Source organism: Coffea eugenioides, chromosome 4 (assembly GCF_003713205.1).
Source record: "Coffea eugenioides isolate CCC68of chromosome 4, Ceug_1.0, whole genome shotgun sequence".
Lineage (NCBI taxonomy): Eukaryota > Viridiplantae > Streptophyta > Magnoliopsida > Gentianales > Rubiaceae > Coffea > Coffea eugenioides.
The window spans coordinates 42,405,326-42,421,777 of NC_040038.1; the positions used below are offsets into that span (position 1 = coordinate 42,405,326).

Consider the following 16,452-nt stretch of genomic DNA (forward strand, 5'->3'; position numbering starts at 1 on the left):
TCAAGTGAAACCAACTAGGCAAAATTGCACATCTATCTAAGTCCTTTGTACAACATGGTAATCTGGCCAAGTTACTAGGATCTTAAATCTGAAGATCTTGTTTAGTCATTATACTTGGCATACGAGGTTAATGAGCCAAGTTGGTATAATCAATTTAATGATTTAGTGAACTTATAGAAGCCTAGCATATGCACTTGAAATTACAGAGTAAGAATACTGATGGTAATAACTATATGTCTTTTATGTTCAGGGAGGATCAGAAGGGCAATTGAGCGAAAGAAAATCCAAATTTATCTGCTTATGCAAAACAAGAAGTTCAGATAACTTTGTTCCTTTTCTTTTCTCCTTTTTTGTAAGCAGGCAACCAGACTTTTTTTTATCAAGGGTTGAAAAGCAGGGAGTACAAAGTTTCTCAAACAAGTGATCTCCATTAAATCTCTTCTTGATTCTTTTTCAGATTCCTTGCGGGCTTGTTTGGAATCATTAAGTGTATAGTACTATAGGTTTTAACATGGCCTTTTGGCTATACAATTTAGAGCTCCTGCAAAACGTGTGAGCCTATTTGCAAATTCCCCAGGCTTTGGACCGATCAAATCTGCATTGGAACCAAAATTGTGATTGGGATCTCCTGATTGAACAAAGAATGCTCCATTCATCATAAGATCTCCCTGCGATTTCCATACCCAATCTTTCCACACACTTTCTGGTGCATAGTCCCTCTTGGTCACCTGGATCACCATGGTTTGCATTAATGACAGAGAAAAAAAAAGCTTTATATAGGTAATAGATACCCTTATCTTCTTGATGGTCTAAAAGATTGTACTCACCATTATAGAGGCATCTATATTATCGAGCTAGTTACTATTTAGTGGGTCCATTTGGATGATAAGTTTTTTGGGTATTTATATAAAACTTTACTGTAATTTAATGCAGAGTTTGTGAAAAAACGTGTCTTCTAATAAAATCAGTATGTTAAACAGAAGTTGGCCCAATGGATGAATCGTTTTGTACGGTGTTTATATCTGTGAACATTTGATTGCTAATCAGTATCATTAATTACCTCTTTAGCATATGGATTTTCAGGAGCAATGAAGCGATTGCCTTGGCTAAGTATAGTGGGGTGTTGACTTCCTCCAATGGCATACATTAGCCAATGTGTGTAATCATTGTTCACTACATGCACGAAACCCCATCTAGCCCTTGGCATTCTTTGTTCTATTCCTTGACCAAAGTGGTTGAATGCAAGAGTTATTTGCATTATGGAATCATCTGAGTAGCTATCACTTGCACCAAAGAGCATTGCCTGTGGACAAAGAACATTAACTTTGTTAATAAGAGGGTGTATAAATATAATCAATACTACTAAGTAGCATGATGTTTCCATCCTTGTACATGAAAAGTAGCAGTCTAATGCTGTAGACATATAGATAGATAGATAATTACCTCATTGTGATGAGTGAAATGGCCATTGGAGATGGTTATAGCTGTGGAAGCCTGAACAGCATCAATGAGTCCATCATTGCAATTAGACATTGAGATGTGATCAATCCAAATGTTGGTGGAACCGTAGATTGAAATGCCATCTCCATCACTTCTTGAACGAATGCCATAATGATTGACAGAGTCTCTAATCATGCCACCATTGCCAGCCTTAATGTCATGAATGTGAAGATTGTGGATGATAATGTTATGCACGAATTGCAGGGTGAATCCAGCACCATATGCAATATGGACTTGTACGCCGCGGCCATCGATCGTCTTGTTGCTGGTCATGATAAGCTCTTGGCTAAGCCTGATCACCATGTTCTTGGTGAATATGACCCAAAGGGGCTCAGGCTGGATAAGGGCATGTCTTAAAGTTCCGGGCTTGGGATTGACTAGGTCATTATCAGAAGGATCAGTGACCTTATAAATCCTGCCACCTTTGCCTCCAGTTGCATGGCGGCCGAAGCCAAGAGCACAATCAGCTAGCTTCATACGATTTTTACGCCAATTTTTCTGGCATCTCCAACATTGATCAATAGGGTTTGTGGCTGTGCATGGACCATTATACTTGTGCAAGTCCCTTCTTCTGCTGTTGTGGCCATCAATGGACCTGCATGAATCAATGCATGATTTTATATTATGTTTTCAAGAAATTTCCACCAAGAAGAGAATGAAGAGAATTTAGGGAAAATCCACCTATGGACTTTCTCATTAAAATGAGAAGTGACATTTTCGGGGTTAGGATGGTAAGCTTGGCGAGCAGCCTCCTTTGCTTCTTCTGAGCGCTTCTGCCAGACCTCATCAAACTCGGCAATGTGTGCCTCAATGGTATAAACTAGAGCAATAAGAGCAAATGCTAAAATTAAGCTACTTTTCTTGAACTCCATTTTTGTGTCACTTTTTTTTTGTTTTTGTTTTTGCAAATGGTTTTCTTAACCAAATTAATTTTGTAACAAGAAAGCAATAAAGGGTTTGAACATAATATGTTCAACTTTTAGGGATTAGAATACTGAGACCTCAATCGGGTTTAGGGATATGCATGAATGGAAGTAAGCCAGTCACATTGGCTGTAATGCAATTGCATTAATTTTGTTTGTTCTCTCTTTTGAAGCTTTTAGGATTTTGCTTTAATAGATTGGAATATTTGACAATGAGAAGTTGAGAGGGAAGAAAGGGGAGCCAGTGCTTTTCCGGCAATGGTCAATCTTTAGTCTATTTGCTTTGCTTTCTATATATGGACATTAATAAGAGTCAAAAAAATGACTTGTAAAGAATGTTTCTAATCAATTTGACCAGAAAGATGATTTGTTTTACAGATAACCTATATTTATATCAATAAATATAGAAAGAAAAAAAAATGTGTTAGAAGATTGGATTTGATTAATGTAGAGCATCTATGGATTAGGCTCTTCTCAATTCTCTCCATTATATTTAAACTACTTTTCAAAATCAACATCATTTACAACATATATCATCGCTTATTTCTCGTTATACACAAAAGTTTTTTTTTTTTTTTTTGGGAAAATGGATTCCAATTATATGCAAAATTTATGATCAAAATGACCAAGTTTTTTTTCTTTTTGATTGATCATTATAGATCTTTTTTTTATCATTTTGACCTAATTTTCACCATTTAAATATTTGGTGCAAACTTGAATGTCAAAGTATTCTCAAATGCATTTCTTTTTTTTTTCTTTCGTATATTGATCTATTGATAGAAAAGTAGTGAAATAATCAAACGATTTCTACAGATGGTAGCTATTTGAATGTGAAAATAAGTATACAGATAATTGAAGAAAAATGTAATATTGAGTTTAGGTGGAACTATCTCTAACGATAGGGATAAAGTGAAATTACCACCCCTTTCTTTATCTAATTAAATCCTATTAGTACTTGTATTGACCAGTAATTTTCTTTAGTATCGTTTGTTTAATGGTTACTGAGTGAATTTTTAATGGGTTGATTTCGAGTTAGCAAGGATTGGATCTACACTTGTTGAAACCCAACTAATTAAGCCCCAATTATTGGGCTTTAACCGTAGCATGTAGATTGGGTCGGGCTGGATCAAACTAGGTGGCAGAGGGTTGAGTAGGATGAAATGAATTAATTTACAATTTCAATTGATTGATATTCTAGTTTAGGTTTTTTTTTAAAAAAAAAATAATTGAAAAAATATTTTTGGTGTTTTTAAAATAAAGCTCATTTTCATAATACGTTCTTCTTTTTTCTAAAATACGAAGAAATTTAACAAAACTGTTTGTTTTTTTTTTTTTTTTTTTTTTTGTCAAAATCTACCAACAAAAACACAAAACATAAATGGTACAAAGGCCCCTAACCTTTTTTTTTTTTTTTTTGGTTCAAACTTAGTGTGGACCGGACAAAAGTATTGCTGTAGAAACACAAGGGACAAGTGGTGTAACAAGAATAGGGTCACCATTTGAAGCATGTATGGACTCAGCTGAATACTGCAGCTTACATGTTGGATTGAAAAAGTTGTACAAGGGGCATGTGAAAGTTTACCATTAGTTGTCCGAAGGTATACAATATAGTTTTCCATTCCATCCTATTCAAACTATCTAAGACACCCTTTTTAAGATACGTCAGACCAGAGACACAGGCTATTTGAGTCCTAAGCAAAGCAAAGAATAGCCTCTTCCTGTAGTTTTATGAACAATCTAACATTGCCATTTTTGTCAGAGTCCAAAAGGAAAAGTTTGGAATAAGAAATCTTGCAAGAAAAGCTATTAGCTTTTGATTGACATGCTGAAACTACAGCTTAAATAGCAGCAGCATTGCTTGATCGATCCCTCCACAAAACCCCCCAGAGAGTTTCTTGGAATTCAACCATTTTTTCGGAGTGTTTTCAGTGCTCATTTTGATACAGAGGAACTGAAGAACATGGCAAATATGTTAGGAGCAGGCGGCAGAGGAGCTGCTGCTGACAGGAGAAGCCCACATGATGTGATCTTTGAAGAGATTGTGCCTTCCTCTGGTTGGACAGAGGACAAAGATCGCCACTGTCTAATCATTGATCTTCCTGGTATATGCCCAGAATTCATCTCATTTTCCAACTTTTGTAATGTAATTCTTCGCGATGAGTTAAATCCCCACCCCCCCCCCCCCCAAATACTAAATAAAACCATGCCCTGCATGTACAAATACATTGTTTTTATATACAAGCCTTTAACGCATGGAACTATGAATAAGGTTTCGACTGTCCATTCAAGATGGAAGCGTTTGGATTTAGCCCCTTTTCTGTTTGTGTATGCTTGTTTCTTTGCTTGCAGGTGATGATCTAAGTTGTTTGAAGGAATATGTGTAATCTGAACATGTTGTTTTCACTATCTTATTGAAGGGTTTAAAATGGATGAGGTGAAGCTTCGAGCTGATAACTACGGGCATTTATTGGTAAGTGGAGAAAGGCAAGTGAATGGGATAAAACACATCCGGTTTCAGCAATCTTATCGAGTTCCAGACAATTCAGACATCCAGGAGGCCACTGCTAAGTTTGAAGATGAAATCCTTTACATGATCATTCCCAAGACAGCTACAGCAGAAAACGAAAGTAACCGCGAGAAAGACACAGTACCACAAACTGATCATATACAGGAAGAGAGCCAACAGAAGAATGATTCAGACAGAGATCATCAAGTGATTGATAATGATCAAGACGAAATCGACAATCACCAGAGGACTGAGAAGGGATCGAGCGAAGAACCGAAAAAAGAAGAAGATTGTGATGGAGAACATGAAGAAGAATTTCATGATGCAAGGAAAGAAAGTGTGAGGAATGAGAGCAGCCTGTTGGAAACACTAAGACTGCAGTTGAAGAAGAATAAAGGGATAGTTGTCACAGCAGTCTTAGCATTCTCCTTGGGGGTTTTCGTCTGTCAAAAATTCCAGACAAATCCTGAAAATTAAGACATGACTTCGAACAAGTTCCTATTGATTAAGGGTCTTGGCGCTTGATCACATAATGATGGATTTGATTCTAGCCATTCTCATTCCCCTTGTTCTTCTTGATACCTTCCCCCATCTAAAAATTGTTACTATAAAAGTTTATAAATTCCAAAATGAAGTGTACATCTATAGTTTGAATCCTGTATCTCTGATTATATTTTAGTAGTATCTTAAATTTATTTAATTCGGTTTGCATCTTGAGTTTAGTACTAGTTAAAAAGAGTTAGGGGATTAGGGAGGGGGGGATTGAAGGAGAAGGAAGGGAAGTTGGGGAAAAGAGTCAGGTTTGCACTAGAAATAGGGAATTAAGATGGAACCAGATTCCTTTTGGAAAGGGGAAAAACAAAAACAAGCAATAATATTGCAGTGGTCTGATAGCTGATTGGATGGTACAAGGATTATCGGTGGGCTGCTGCTGCTGACCTGATTTTCCATCATCCATGGGAGGGGAATATCCATCATATAAGCATCAATTCAAAGATGTCTTTATCCTAAAAGGATCAGATTCCATAACTAGTCACACCAATTCAGAAAAGGCGAGGAAGCAATGCATAAACATCCCTCTCAAGCTACCAGCTAAAAGAGAGAAGCTTCATTGACATTCGAGCCAAAAGTGCATGTTTAAAACTGCAGAAATTACATTTTCTAAAAGAAACATAGACAAGAAACAAAGGATCATGTCTCTATCTATCAATGATATTGAACAGTTACAGGAGGCACAAGCATTCAGGAAGTATTATTATCATACCAGCTAAACCTTCATTGGCTGCAGCATTTGGAACTTAGATTAGACACACCTAAACATCAATGTGTACCCTTTCCATCCACTCAAAATATTAATCAGACAGCAAAGTCAGCCAAGAGTATTAGGAACCATAGCATAGGAAGAAACATTTTCTTTCGGGACAAATGTACCTCTTTTCGTCCTACTGCAACCAATTAATCTACAGGGTGCAAAACCTTGACTAGATTGGGAAAGCCCATCCAAGTGCCCTCAAAGACAACGAAGTTCAGGACTTTTGGTCCATTTACACTGCAAAATTCTGAAGAAATGATTAACTGTTTTAGCCTTCCACCTCCTGTATGACACCATAAGTCAGCAGGTTTTTGGGAAATCCCGATTATACCTGGGCCAAACACAATCTAATCTTGACAGCTATTATGTTGACAAAGAGTACTAGTACAGAACAAAGACTTTTAAGGGCCCTACTGAAGCAATAAAGGAGATGCTTTTATCCTCAACTTTTCTCAAAATGTGTTTGGAGCTTTTGACAAAAAGGAAGACAGAAGCTGTAGGCAGAGTAGAATAGAGGGGGTGGTAGAATCAGGCGCCTTACAGAAGCATCTTGTTGCTCTACACAAAATCTCATTTATATTACAAGAAGTCCGTTTCAAGTCTAGCTTTACACATTACCACTATGACATGACCTATCTACAAGGCCATACCAGAGATACAGTAAGAAATAAGCTACCAGATGGAGAATATATTCCTCTGCTCTGGCCGCAGGATAATGATCAGAATTCTTGAACTGCAGAGAAAAATGATCAGAATTAGCAACCTAATACGAATTAGGAACTTCGTCTGCCTTCGAATCTTTCTATTCAAACTTCGGCTCCTTTTTATTTTTTTCCCACTGTTTTGTTGAATATAAATTTTCATCTCAATTACTTCTTTAAAAAAAATAAGAAACTACATACATTCTTCAAATCCAGCTCCAGGATCTTCAATACAAATCAGTTTCCATGTTAAAAACTAGGCCCTCTTCAAAACTTTGTCATTCGAATATTTTTAGTTAGGAGCTTTTTTCAGGTGTCAAGAAAAGTGGACATAGGATATCATATACCCATAAGATAATCCAAGCCCCTAACCGGTAGGATCTGTGCAACAGATCTAAATAGTAAAGATACTTTTAAATGTTAGATTTTGTTACTGTTGGAGAATAACTTCAGACAAAATCCAACTCTGCCTTCCTACAAACATTCACAGCACAAAAATAGCAGTCTTGCAAACTGCAATGCCATCCCTCCTCTTTCCTAATCACTGGTTTCATGAAATCACATTTATCATAGTTTATTTATACACCAAATTATTCATCTACAACTCATATAAGAAAAAGGAAAAACATAAAAACCAGTAAATGAAAAGTTGCCACCATAGAGAAGTCCACTTATTTTAGAACCCAAAAAGTAGAGTGTGTTAGCCAAAAAGTATAGAAACCTTCAGCAGAGAGCATGGAATCAGTCTCTCTCATACACACATACCCACACAGATCATCAAAAGAAAGCACCAGCATTCAGCAACCAGACCCCAAAAACATCCCCATCCCACCACTGTCACAGTTCCCCACCCCCTAAAAACATTCCCCAATGCCATAACAGAAAGCACCCCACATTAAAAAAAAAAACCCAGAAATTAGTGGAAAAACTCACGTAGAAGCAAAACAAAAACCATGCACAGTGACGCTCACCACTGAATGCAAAAACCCTCAGTCCAAAAACTAAACACCTCCAACATCTCCTCCACTTCCACCACCCACCACCTAGCACGAGGATGACGCCATGACAAACTCCACGGCCCAACCGGACCAGCACCAGCCTCCGCAACCAGAACAGCCACCAAGACCCCCACAAGTTATCCGGAAACTTATCGTGGAAGTTGTGGAGGCCCGCGACCTCCTCCCGAAAGATGGCCAGGGCAGTTCAAGCCCATATGTCGTCGTGGATTTCGACGGCCAAAAGAAAAGAACTTCCACTGTCCACAAGAACCTCAACCCTTCTTGGAACGAGACCCTCGAGTTCGTCGTCTCTGATCCTTCCACCATGGAATACGAAGAGCTCGAGATTGAGGTTTACAACGACAAGAAGCTCAGCAGCGGGAATGCAAGAAAAAACCATTTCCTCGGCCGAGTTAAAATTTACGGCAGTCAGTTTTCTAAGAGAGGTGAAGAAGGGATAATTTATTTTGCACTTGAGAAAAAAAGTGTGTTCAGTTGGATTAGGGGTGAGTTGGGGCTGAAGATTTATTACTATGATGAGCTAGAGGCCCCGCCTGAGCCACCACCTCAGGAGGAGCCCCCGCCGCCGGCCCCGGCGCAGACGGCGGAGGAAGGCAACAAACCGCCGGGTGTCGCTGTGATTGAGGAATTGCCCCCGATGAGGATTTTGGAGGTTCCGCTACCGACGGAGATTGCTATGGAGGTGAAAGATCAGTTCCCGCCGGTTGTTACGATTGAGGAGTCTCCTCCACAGCCACCGCCGGCCAATGCGGCGCCGCCGGAGCATGTTAGGTATGTGGAGGTGCACGTTCCGCCGGTGATGGAGTGCCCGCCGGAGGTGAGGAGGATGCAGGCCGCGGCAGTCGGGAGATGTAGCGAGAGAGTTAAGGTCGTGAGGCGACCAGTGAACGGAGACTACTCGCCGAGAGGCATTCCCGGGACCGGAGATGCATCGGAAAGGATTCCAGCGTACGATCTTGTGGAGCCGATGCAGTATTTGTTCATTCGGATCGTGAAGGCCCGCAATCTGGCTCCGACTGAGAGCCCGTATTTAAAGATCCAGACCTCCAGTCACTCTGTCAAGTCTAGACTCGGGTCAACCCGACCCGGAGAGCCTCCATCCAACCCGGAATGGAACCAAGTGTTTGCTCTATGCCACAATAGAGCGGAGCATTCCCGTTCAACCCTCCAAATCTCCGTCTGGGACTCCTCGTCGGAAAGGTTCCTCGGTGGCGTTTGCTTCGACCTTTCCGACGTGCCTGTGCGTGACCCACCGGACAGCCCGCTCGCTCCCCAGTGGTACCACCTTGATGGCAGCGGCCCCGGCGGAGGAGGTGATGGCCAGGACAGTGTCCCTGGCGACATTCAGCTATCAGTTTGGATAGGAACTCAGGCCGACCATGCTTTCCCGGAAGCTTGGAGCTCCGACGCCCCTCCAAACCACGTGGCTCATACGCGCTCAAAAGTATACCAATCTCCTAAGCTATGGTACTTGAGAATTACAGTGATTCAAGCCCAAGACCTCCACATTGCTCCGAATTTGCCCCCGCTAACCGTCCCGGAAATTCGGATCAAAGCACAACTCGGGCTTCAGTCGGTTCGGACGCGGAGAGGGTCCATGAGCCACCATGCTCCCGCGTTTCACTGGAACGAGGACTTGATCTTTGTAGCCGGAGAGCCACTGGAAGACAACCTGATAATATTGGTAGAAGATCGGACGGGTAGAGATCCGGAAATTCTCGGGTACGTGAGGATTCCTCTAGTCTCGGTTGAGCAGCGGTTCGATGAGCGGCACGTGGCGGCGAAGTGGTCGGGGTTAGAGGGCGGACCAAATGGGGCCTACTGTGGGAGGGTACAATTGAGAATGTGCTTGGAGGGAGGGTATCACGTGCTAGATGAGGCGGCGCACGTGTGCAGCGACTTCAGGCCGACGGCGAAGCAGCTGTGGAAGCCGGCCATTGGGATTCTGGAGCTCGGGATTTTGGGCGCTCGCGGATTGCTGCCGATGAAATCCAAGGGCGGAGGGAAGGGGTCCACGGATGCTTATTGTGTTGCCAAGTATGGGAAGAAATGGGTCCGAACCCGGACCGTTACGGACAATTTTGATCCACGGTGGAATGAACAGTACACCTGGCAGGTCTATGATCCGTGCACCGTTCTAACCATCGGAGTATTTGACAACTGGCGGATGTTTGCTGACGCCGGAGAGGAGAAGCCGGATTATCGGATTGGGAAAGTTCGGATTCGGATATCCACGTTGCAGAGTAATAAGGTGTACACAAATTCGTACCCGTTAATGGTTTTGTTAAGAACCGGATTAAAGAAAATGGGTGAAGTCGAGGTGGCGGTTCGATTTGCCTGTCCGTCATTGTTGCCGGATACTTGCGCGGCTTATGGGCAACCTTTGCTGCCGAGAATGCACTATCTCAGGCCATTGGCGATAGCTCAGCAGGAGGCATTACGAGCGGCGGCCACTAAATTGGTGGCGTCATGGTTGGGGCGATCGGAGCCACCGCTCGGGCCGGAGGTGGTTCGGTATATGTTGGATGCGGATTCACATACATGGAGCATAAGGAAAAGTAAGGCTAATTGGTTTCGGATAGTGGCCGTACTGGCTTGGGCGGTTGGGTTGGCTAAATGGTTGGATGATATCAAGAGATGGAGAAACCCGGTTACGACGGTTCTAGTCCACATATTGTACTTAGTGCTAGTGTGGTACCCGGATTTAATCGTGCCGACCGGGTTCTTATACGTGTTTCTTATCGGTGTATGGTATTATCGGTTTAGGCCGAAAGTACCGGCGGGCATGGATATCCGGCTTTCCCAAGCCGAGTCGGTCGACCCGGATGAGTTGGACGAGGAATTTGATACGATTCCGAGTTCAAGACCGGCCGAAATTATTAGAATGAGATATGACCGGTTGAGGTTGTTGGCAGCAAGGGTCCAAACAGTTTTGGGTGATTTTGCAACTCAGGGTGAAAGGGTCCAAGCATTGGTGAGTTGGAGGGACCCCAGGGCCACCAAAATTTTTATCGGAGTGTGCCTTACAATTGCAGTGGTACTCTACATTGTGCCACCAAAAATGGTAGCAGTAGCCCTTGGATTCTATTTTCTGCGGCATCCCATGTTCAGGGACCCAATGCCCCCAGCCAGCTTGAATTTCTTTAGGAGGCTTCCCAGTTTATCTGACAGGTTGCTGTAGTTTTGTAGATTTTTTTTTTTAAAAAAAAAAGCAAAAAAAAAAAAGAGAGAGTACTATTTAGAAGATTAATAGAGAGAGTGGTCAATTTTTGGCGCCAGGAATTGTGGGACTGATGGAAGATTATTTGATGATTGGTGAGTGTGAAACTGTGTCTGTTTGGGCATGGGATCTGTTGAAAAGTTGATTGATTAATAACATGGGAAGAAGTGAAAAGTGAGGCAGGCAAGTGGGATTTGGAGCTTTTTGATGTTTGAATTCATTGACTAACTGTTGAAATAAGGAAAAAAAGGTAGGGGAAATATAGCCATAAAGGGTGGGGGGGAGTTTAGAAAAGAGGAGGCAGAGATTTGAAATGAAGGTTACTTGGGCTGTGATGATGTCCTGAAAAGCACTAACATATTATTGTTGGTTTTGCATTTTAACATCATCAAATGTAAAACCATTCTAGTACTAGAACTTTTGCTGCAAAGTCAATAATTTATTATTTATTTTTGAGAGCAAATTTTACCTAAAAAATTCAGTGTAACTTAATTAATTCAAATTTTTAATTTTTAGTTATCGAACGCAATTGAACATATTAATATCTGAATCCATTAAACTTAAGTGTTGAATGGAATTATAGGTACACCAATCTTGCAACGTGCAATGCCTTTTCACGAATCTATTGGTTAGAAACACTTTCATATCCAATTGCCCCTTCTCGTGCAACTCAATGGTTCTTGTCCATATTGACCAAAAAAAAAAAAAACAATTTTGGTTCTTGTGCGTAAAATTGGGAGGCATGTTTTATTATAGAGTAAATCTTATATATACTACTGACAGTGTATACACTATCATGACTAGATACATGACACGTGAGCTCTCATCTTATGTTTAAGCTATTTATTTTTGGTGGATGGCGAATGAAAGTTAACACTAATATGATTTACTGTAGAACATCGATCTTTAGTTAGGTAGTTGTTGATCAATATGATGATGCCTTTAATTGCAAATTTTGGTTTTTTTTAAAAAAAAAAGTTGAAAATTCATGAGACCTGGAAAATGAATGGGGAGGATGGAGTAATAATCGTCTGGCTTGTGGCCTGGAAAGAAAGTGGCAGTTAGGAAGAAGCTAATTTTTCAAGGGTCACTCTAAAGATGACCAAAAATAAAGGGAAATGAAGACCACCAAAAGGCAGAATTAGGGGCTTTGAGTTTCTATTTAAACGTTGATAATAGCCTTTTAAGCTTTTTATCATACCACTGTGAAGTTCAAAAGATTACTAATCTCAGGTCTGTCAAATACTCAGTTTTTACTGCTTAATTGAATCTTGCTGCAGCAAAATTACTTGTTCAAATGTCAATGGCGTTGCTCTCAGGCTTCATAGCCCAAGAACAAAAAAAAGCAAAATCTACCATGTAATCTGTTTCCCAATAATGCTGAATCTTGTGCAATTCTTGTGTTTTGTTTTCTCATTTTTCATCAGACTCTCAAATGCAATTTCAGCATTTTCCCTTCAGTTATTTGGTCCCTGTAAATGCATGTTGAAATCTGAGCTGACAACCCTCCAAATATTGACAGATTCATAAGAGATAGTCAAGTATATGAAGATACAACACCTTGTCTGTGATTCTGCTTGTACAATCTTCAAATTTACTTAGAAATGGAGGGGAAATTTACTAGCCTCTTCCCTTTTTTTTTCTTTTTTTTTGGTTATTGTTTTTTCAGGCAAGAACAATACATTAAGGCATGGGAGGGACTGAAGATTCAGGCAAAAATGAGTGTGCAACCAAAACTGAGAAGGACAAGCATGAAAAGAAGGAGAAATCGAAACACAAGGATGAGGATGACAAAGGAGAAAAAAGTGAAGAGAAGGCAAAGGACAAGAAGAAAGACAAAGATAAGAAGAAGAAGGATCCTGAAGATAAGAAGGATCTGTCGAAATTAAAGCTTAAGCTTGAAAAGCTTGATGCCAAGATGCAGGCTTTAGCAATTAAAAGAGAAGAAATTGTCAAGCTTATCAGTGATGCTGAGAAAGCTGCAGCAAATCCAACTGCAGAAGCTGCCGCTCCACCTCCATCTGCTTGAACATTTCTGCGATAGTGCAAGAAATTTAAGATCAAGATCTGTAGAAATTGGCAGATCTTATCTGTTAGATGCCAGAAATTGTGCTGATATGTGTTATAGCATTAGGAAAACATTAAATTATTATTCTGAGACAAAGTTGAAAGTAGAAAGTAAGCTTGTGTATGTATCAAAAGTAGAATTTCCATACACAAACAGATGATGAAAATGCATCTAAATGTTATCCAGACTGGGATTGTAGATTATATATCTGAAAAATAAACCATGGCCTTGAGTGATGGAATTGAAAATAGAAGCAAACCTAGTTTTCACTCAGGGACCATTTAGTTGTGGCATGAATATGATATTGCACTGATATCCAGACTGCATAAATTCTGGATTTGCTAAAGTGGATGCCATAAGGCTAGGAGGCATACCTCCTTGATCCTTCCTCATGCCCATACTTCAAGATTGTTCACACCATTTTCACATTTATATGGTATTTTTGTTGTCCTGATTAATAATAATTCATGTTCATTTACTGGATGAAAAAAAAAAGAGAGAACCAGAAAATAAAAGTTATCAGACCACCTAAATCACCATTCCAATGTAAATATCTCTAGTACATATTGTGAGAAAGCTAAAAATCATCTTCATTGTTGAGGAAGCTGACAAAGAATGGTGGCTTTAAGTATACAAATCAGAAAATTAGTCAAGCTTGTAGCAGGACTCAAGAGAAACACTAGAGCGTGTCTGAAGCAGGTGAAAGTACTATTGTTTCTTCATGATTATCATGATGAATTTAATTACGACTGCAAACAGATATGATTCTTCCTAAAATGAGTTGCTTATTCTCTTCATATGTTTACAGAGGATGCCTAAGTCGTTGACCTAAAATACTAGGAAGCTTCCTCCAATAGATGTAAATCCAGCAGGAAGTTTCCCATTTTAACAGCTTCTTTCCAATTTTCTAACATAAATTCCTTCTGAGCAAACCGGTGAAACCCCAGCATGAAAATTTTGAAGCAGCAATGGGAAGGAAGCCTGGATTTTACTCGGATATCGGAAAAGGTGCCAGAGGTAATTTCAGTAATGCTTCAACTTTCCTTCAGCTTATTCTTCAAAACAAAATATAGCAGTGAGATACAAAATTCCGTTTACATGTTTTGTTCTCAATATACTGAAGCTATAAGTTCAAGATTTCAGGTATTGGTGCAGCAGATATTGCAAAATCTTTATAGTCCTCTAATTTGTTAAGAATTTTTAAAGCAAACATAGCAGAATTCTTTATACATGAATGTAGCAATAACCTGTCAAATGTTCCTCAGGACTTCTGCACGGGTACGTGCATCAGCCACCAATTCATTATCGGCTCGGATGGTTCAACTTGAGTTTTCATCTCCTCAGTGAGAGTATGTTCCTTTGATCTACAGTTTACGGAAGCTTTAGGCTATATTTCCTGTTCAATTTTATTTTTCCATTCCTGTGTAGCAGATGTTTTCATTGTGCTTCCTCGAGCCCATCAATAACATGTCCAAGAAAGTAATGGGCAACTTTTTATGTTGTCAACTGAAATTTTGGACAAAATCCAAACTTTTTTCACTTAAACCTTGTGCTTTTTTGTAAATTGCCCAGAAATCTCTTGGATCAAGGTGCATTTTGTTGATTGATTGTATCGTTTCCCATTTGTGTTTTGTACGAGGGATTGAACTGCTTGACTAACTCATCCTTTGATGAAATTGTGCAAAGATCCTTCTTTTGTCACAAGAAGGGGGTTTTGAGTACATTTCATCCAAATACACTGCGCAGGAAAGTGTTAAGATATCATAGTTTTGCAGCAGCTTGTTCATATGTCAGGATCTGCACTTAGAACTAGTTTCACCATTAAAATGGAGCTGGTTCTTCTCATCTACTTCCTGTTATGCATCGATCCACGCTTTCAAGAAGTTATATCTGCAACATGTATAATATAACTGCACCAGATATTTGGGGTTCTGTTTGCTTGATGTTTAAAGTGAATTATATCTCATTGTTTTGCAAGATTAACTTACTTTCAATCTCTGAATTTTCACAATCTCTGCAGTTGACAGAATCGTACGCGGGCTAAGTGCTGCTTTTCAAGTTGTCATGCCATACCAAAGGTCGAGCATGGTGAGAGTTCCAATTTTTGACCAAAACTTCTACTTTGCACGGCTTGAATTATGACACTCTGCATGACTGGATACTTCATTCCCAGAAATCAATTAACTAAAGTGGATTTTACCTTACAGGTTGAAGTTCAGTACTTGCATGATTTCGCTGGAATTACAATGGGAGCCAGTTTGACAAGGAGTCCGGTAGTAAATTTCTCAAGTGTACTTGGGACCAGCAGCTACAACATTGGAACTGCTATTTCGGTCGACACTCTGCTCGGACAACTCTCCCAGTGGGATGCTGGTTTAAGCCTCAATACTCGCTTCCTGAGTGCTGCAGTCACATTGTAATTGTTTCTTTTTCCCATGAGGAGAGTGTGACCTTGGGGTACTAGACAAAGTTGTGAAACATATATCTCTGTCTTGATACAGGGAAAACTAAAAGATTCTCATAGAACATTCTACAAACCAAGAAACTGTCTTGCAGTCATACTGATTGCTTCAGACAATGAACTCAAGTAGATGTTGCAGAAAGCTGATAAAAATAAGCAAAATTCGTCTTATTTTGATATTCTTGTTCTGATGCTGCAGGACTGAGATGGGTAATGTTCTGAGCGCTTCCTGTTACTCGGAGCCCCTTAGAGGAACCGCGGTCGCAGCTGAGCTGACCCATAGATTTTGGCACGAGCAGACTGTTTTCAGATTTGGAGGGCAGCATTCTTTAACTGAATCTACGCGTTTTAAAGTTCAAGCAGGCACTGATGGAAACATTTCGGCCGCTGTTCGCCATACTTGTTTCTCAGCTGTGATCTTAACAATTGCAGGGGAATTAAACGTTAGGGCAATGAGGAGTTCTAAAATGGGCATATCTTGCTCTTTCCATCATGCATTGCTACGTCATTTTTCCTCCTCAATGGGAATTCCTTTCAGCATTGAGTTTGAGCAGTGATTGATTGAAATGATAGCATTCCTTTTCTTTTCTGATAGATGAGAAAGAAGGTTTGTGCTTGATGGACTTTTCCCTCATATTCAAGATGGAGGTGTACTTATTTTTTTCTAATCGAAGAGAAAGAAAGTTTGACTTATCCCTCATATTCATCACGCACTCAAACATCAAACAAGCAGAGGCATTCA

At 40.1% G+C, this 16,452-nt stretch overlaps 5 protein-coding genes across 6 annotated transcripts; 4 read left to right on the top strand and 1 right to left on the bottom strand.

Moving 5' to 3' along the window:
- Nucleotides 1–506: 506 nt before the first annotated feature.
- LOC113769415 (pectate lyase-like) lies at nt 507–2,372 on the bottom strand. Its single transcript, XM_027313862.1, has 4 exons — nt 2,182–2,372; nt 1,444–2,095; nt 1,061–1,303; nt 507–728 (listed from the first exon to the last, which is right to left on the bottom strand). The coding sequence occupies exons 1-4, from the start codon at nt 2,370–2,372 to the stop codon at nt 507–509; spliced, it is 1,308 nt and encodes a 435-aa protein (XP_027169663.1).
- Nucleotides 2,373–4,095: 1,723 nt separating this feature from the next.
- On the top strand, nt 4,096–5,553 carry LOC113768813 (inactive protein RESTRICTED TEV MOVEMENT 2-like). The gene is made up of 2 exons (XM_027313309.1): nt 4,096–4,525; nt 4,841–5,553. The coding sequence occupies exons 1-2, from the start codon at nt 4,384–4,386 to the stop codon at nt 5,404–5,406; spliced, it is 708 nt and encodes a 235-aa protein (XP_027169110.1). The 5' UTR covers nt 4,096–4,383; the 3' UTR covers nt 5,407–5,553.
- Nucleotides 5,554–7,814: 2,261 nt separating this feature from the next.
- On the top strand, nt 7,815–11,605 carry LOC113768793 (protein QUIRKY-like). Its single transcript, XM_027313278.1, has one exon. It carries the CDS (start codon nt 8,005–8,007, stop codon nt 11,140–11,142), a length of 3,138 nt encoding a protein of 1,045 aa, XP_027169079.1. The 5' UTR covers nt 7,815–8,004; the 3' UTR covers nt 11,143–11,605.
- A 716-nt stretch (nt 11,606–12,321) lies between these two features.
- Nucleotides 12,322–13,546, top strand: LOC113768745 (splicing regulatory glutamine/lysine-rich protein 1). Of its 2 annotated transcripts, none has more exons than XM_027313209.1 (2): nt 12,322–12,414; nt 12,851–13,546. In XM_027313209.1, exon 2 carries the CDS (start codon nt 12,872–12,874, stop codon nt 13,208–13,210), a length of 339 nt encoding a protein of 112 aa, XP_027169010.1. In that variant the 5' UTR covers nt 12,322–12,414; nt 12,851–12,871; the 3' UTR covers nt 13,211–13,546. The 2 variants fall into 2 exon arrangements, with proteins under 2 accessions (XP_027169010.1, XP_027169011.1); XM_027313210.1 differs by lacking the exon at nt 12,322–12,414 and adding an exon at nt 12,441–12,744.
- A 644-nt stretch (nt 13,547–14,190) lies between these two features.
- On the top strand, nt 14,191–16,403 carry LOC113767565 (mitochondrial outer membrane protein porin of 36 kDa-like). Its single transcript, XM_027311703.1, has 5 exons — nt 14,191–14,266; nt 14,515–14,598; nt 15,270–15,337; nt 15,457–15,665; nt 15,910–16,403. Exons 1-5 carry the CDS (start codon nt 14,218–14,220, stop codon nt 16,265–16,267), a joined length of 768 nt encoding a protein of 255 aa, XP_027167504.1. The 5' UTR covers nt 14,191–14,217; the 3' UTR covers nt 16,268–16,403.
- The last annotated feature ends 49 nt before the right edge of the window (nt 16,404–16,452 follow it).

What these genes read in the sequence shown, in the direction of transcription:
- LOC113769415 (XM_027313862.1), bottom strand. Translation starts at nt 2,372, where the DNA reads ATGGAGTTCAAGAAAAGTAGCTTAATTTTAGCATTTGCTCTTATTGCT. An exon ending in TTTAATGAGAAAGTCCATAG is followed by an intron (nt 2,096 to 2,181) that starts GTGGATTTTCCC and finishes TGATTCATGCAG; the next exon opens with GTCCATTGATGGCCACAACA. An exon ending in AAAATCCATATGCTAAAGAG is followed by an intron (nt 729 to 1,060) that starts GTAATTAATGAT and finishes ATGGTGATCCAG; the next exon opens with GTGACCAAGAGGGACTATGC.
- LOC113768745 (XM_027313209.1), top strand. Translation starts at nt 12,872, where the DNA reads ATGGGAGGGACTGAAGATTCAGGCAAAAATGAGTGTGCAACCAAAACT.
- LOC113768793 (XM_027313278.1), top strand. Translation starts at nt 8,005, where the DNA reads ATGACAAACTCCACGGCCCAACCGGACCAGCACCAGCCTCCGCAACCA.
- LOC113768813 (XM_027313309.1), top strand. Translation starts at nt 4,384, where the DNA reads ATGGCAAATATGTTAGGAGCAGGCGGCAGAGGAGCTGCTGCTGACAGG. An exon ending in TCTAATCATTGATCTTCCTG is followed by an intron (nt 4,526 to 4,840) that starts GTATATGCCCAG and finishes ATCTTATTGAAG; the next exon opens with GGTTTAAAATGGATGAGGTG.
- LOC113767565 (XM_027311703.1), top strand. Translation starts at nt 14,218, where the DNA reads ATGGGAAGGAAGCCTGGATTTTACTCGGATATCGGAAAAGGTGCCAGA. An exon ending in TATCGGAAAAGGTGCCAGAG is followed by an intron (nt 14,267 to 14,514) that starts GTAATTTCAGTA and finishes AATGTTCCTCAG; the next exon opens with GACTTCTGCACGGGTACGTG. An exon ending in CTGAGTGCTGCAGTCACATT is followed by an intron (nt 15,666 to 15,909) that starts GTAATTGTTTCT and finishes CTGATGCTGCAG; the next exon opens with GACTGAGATGGGTAATGTTC.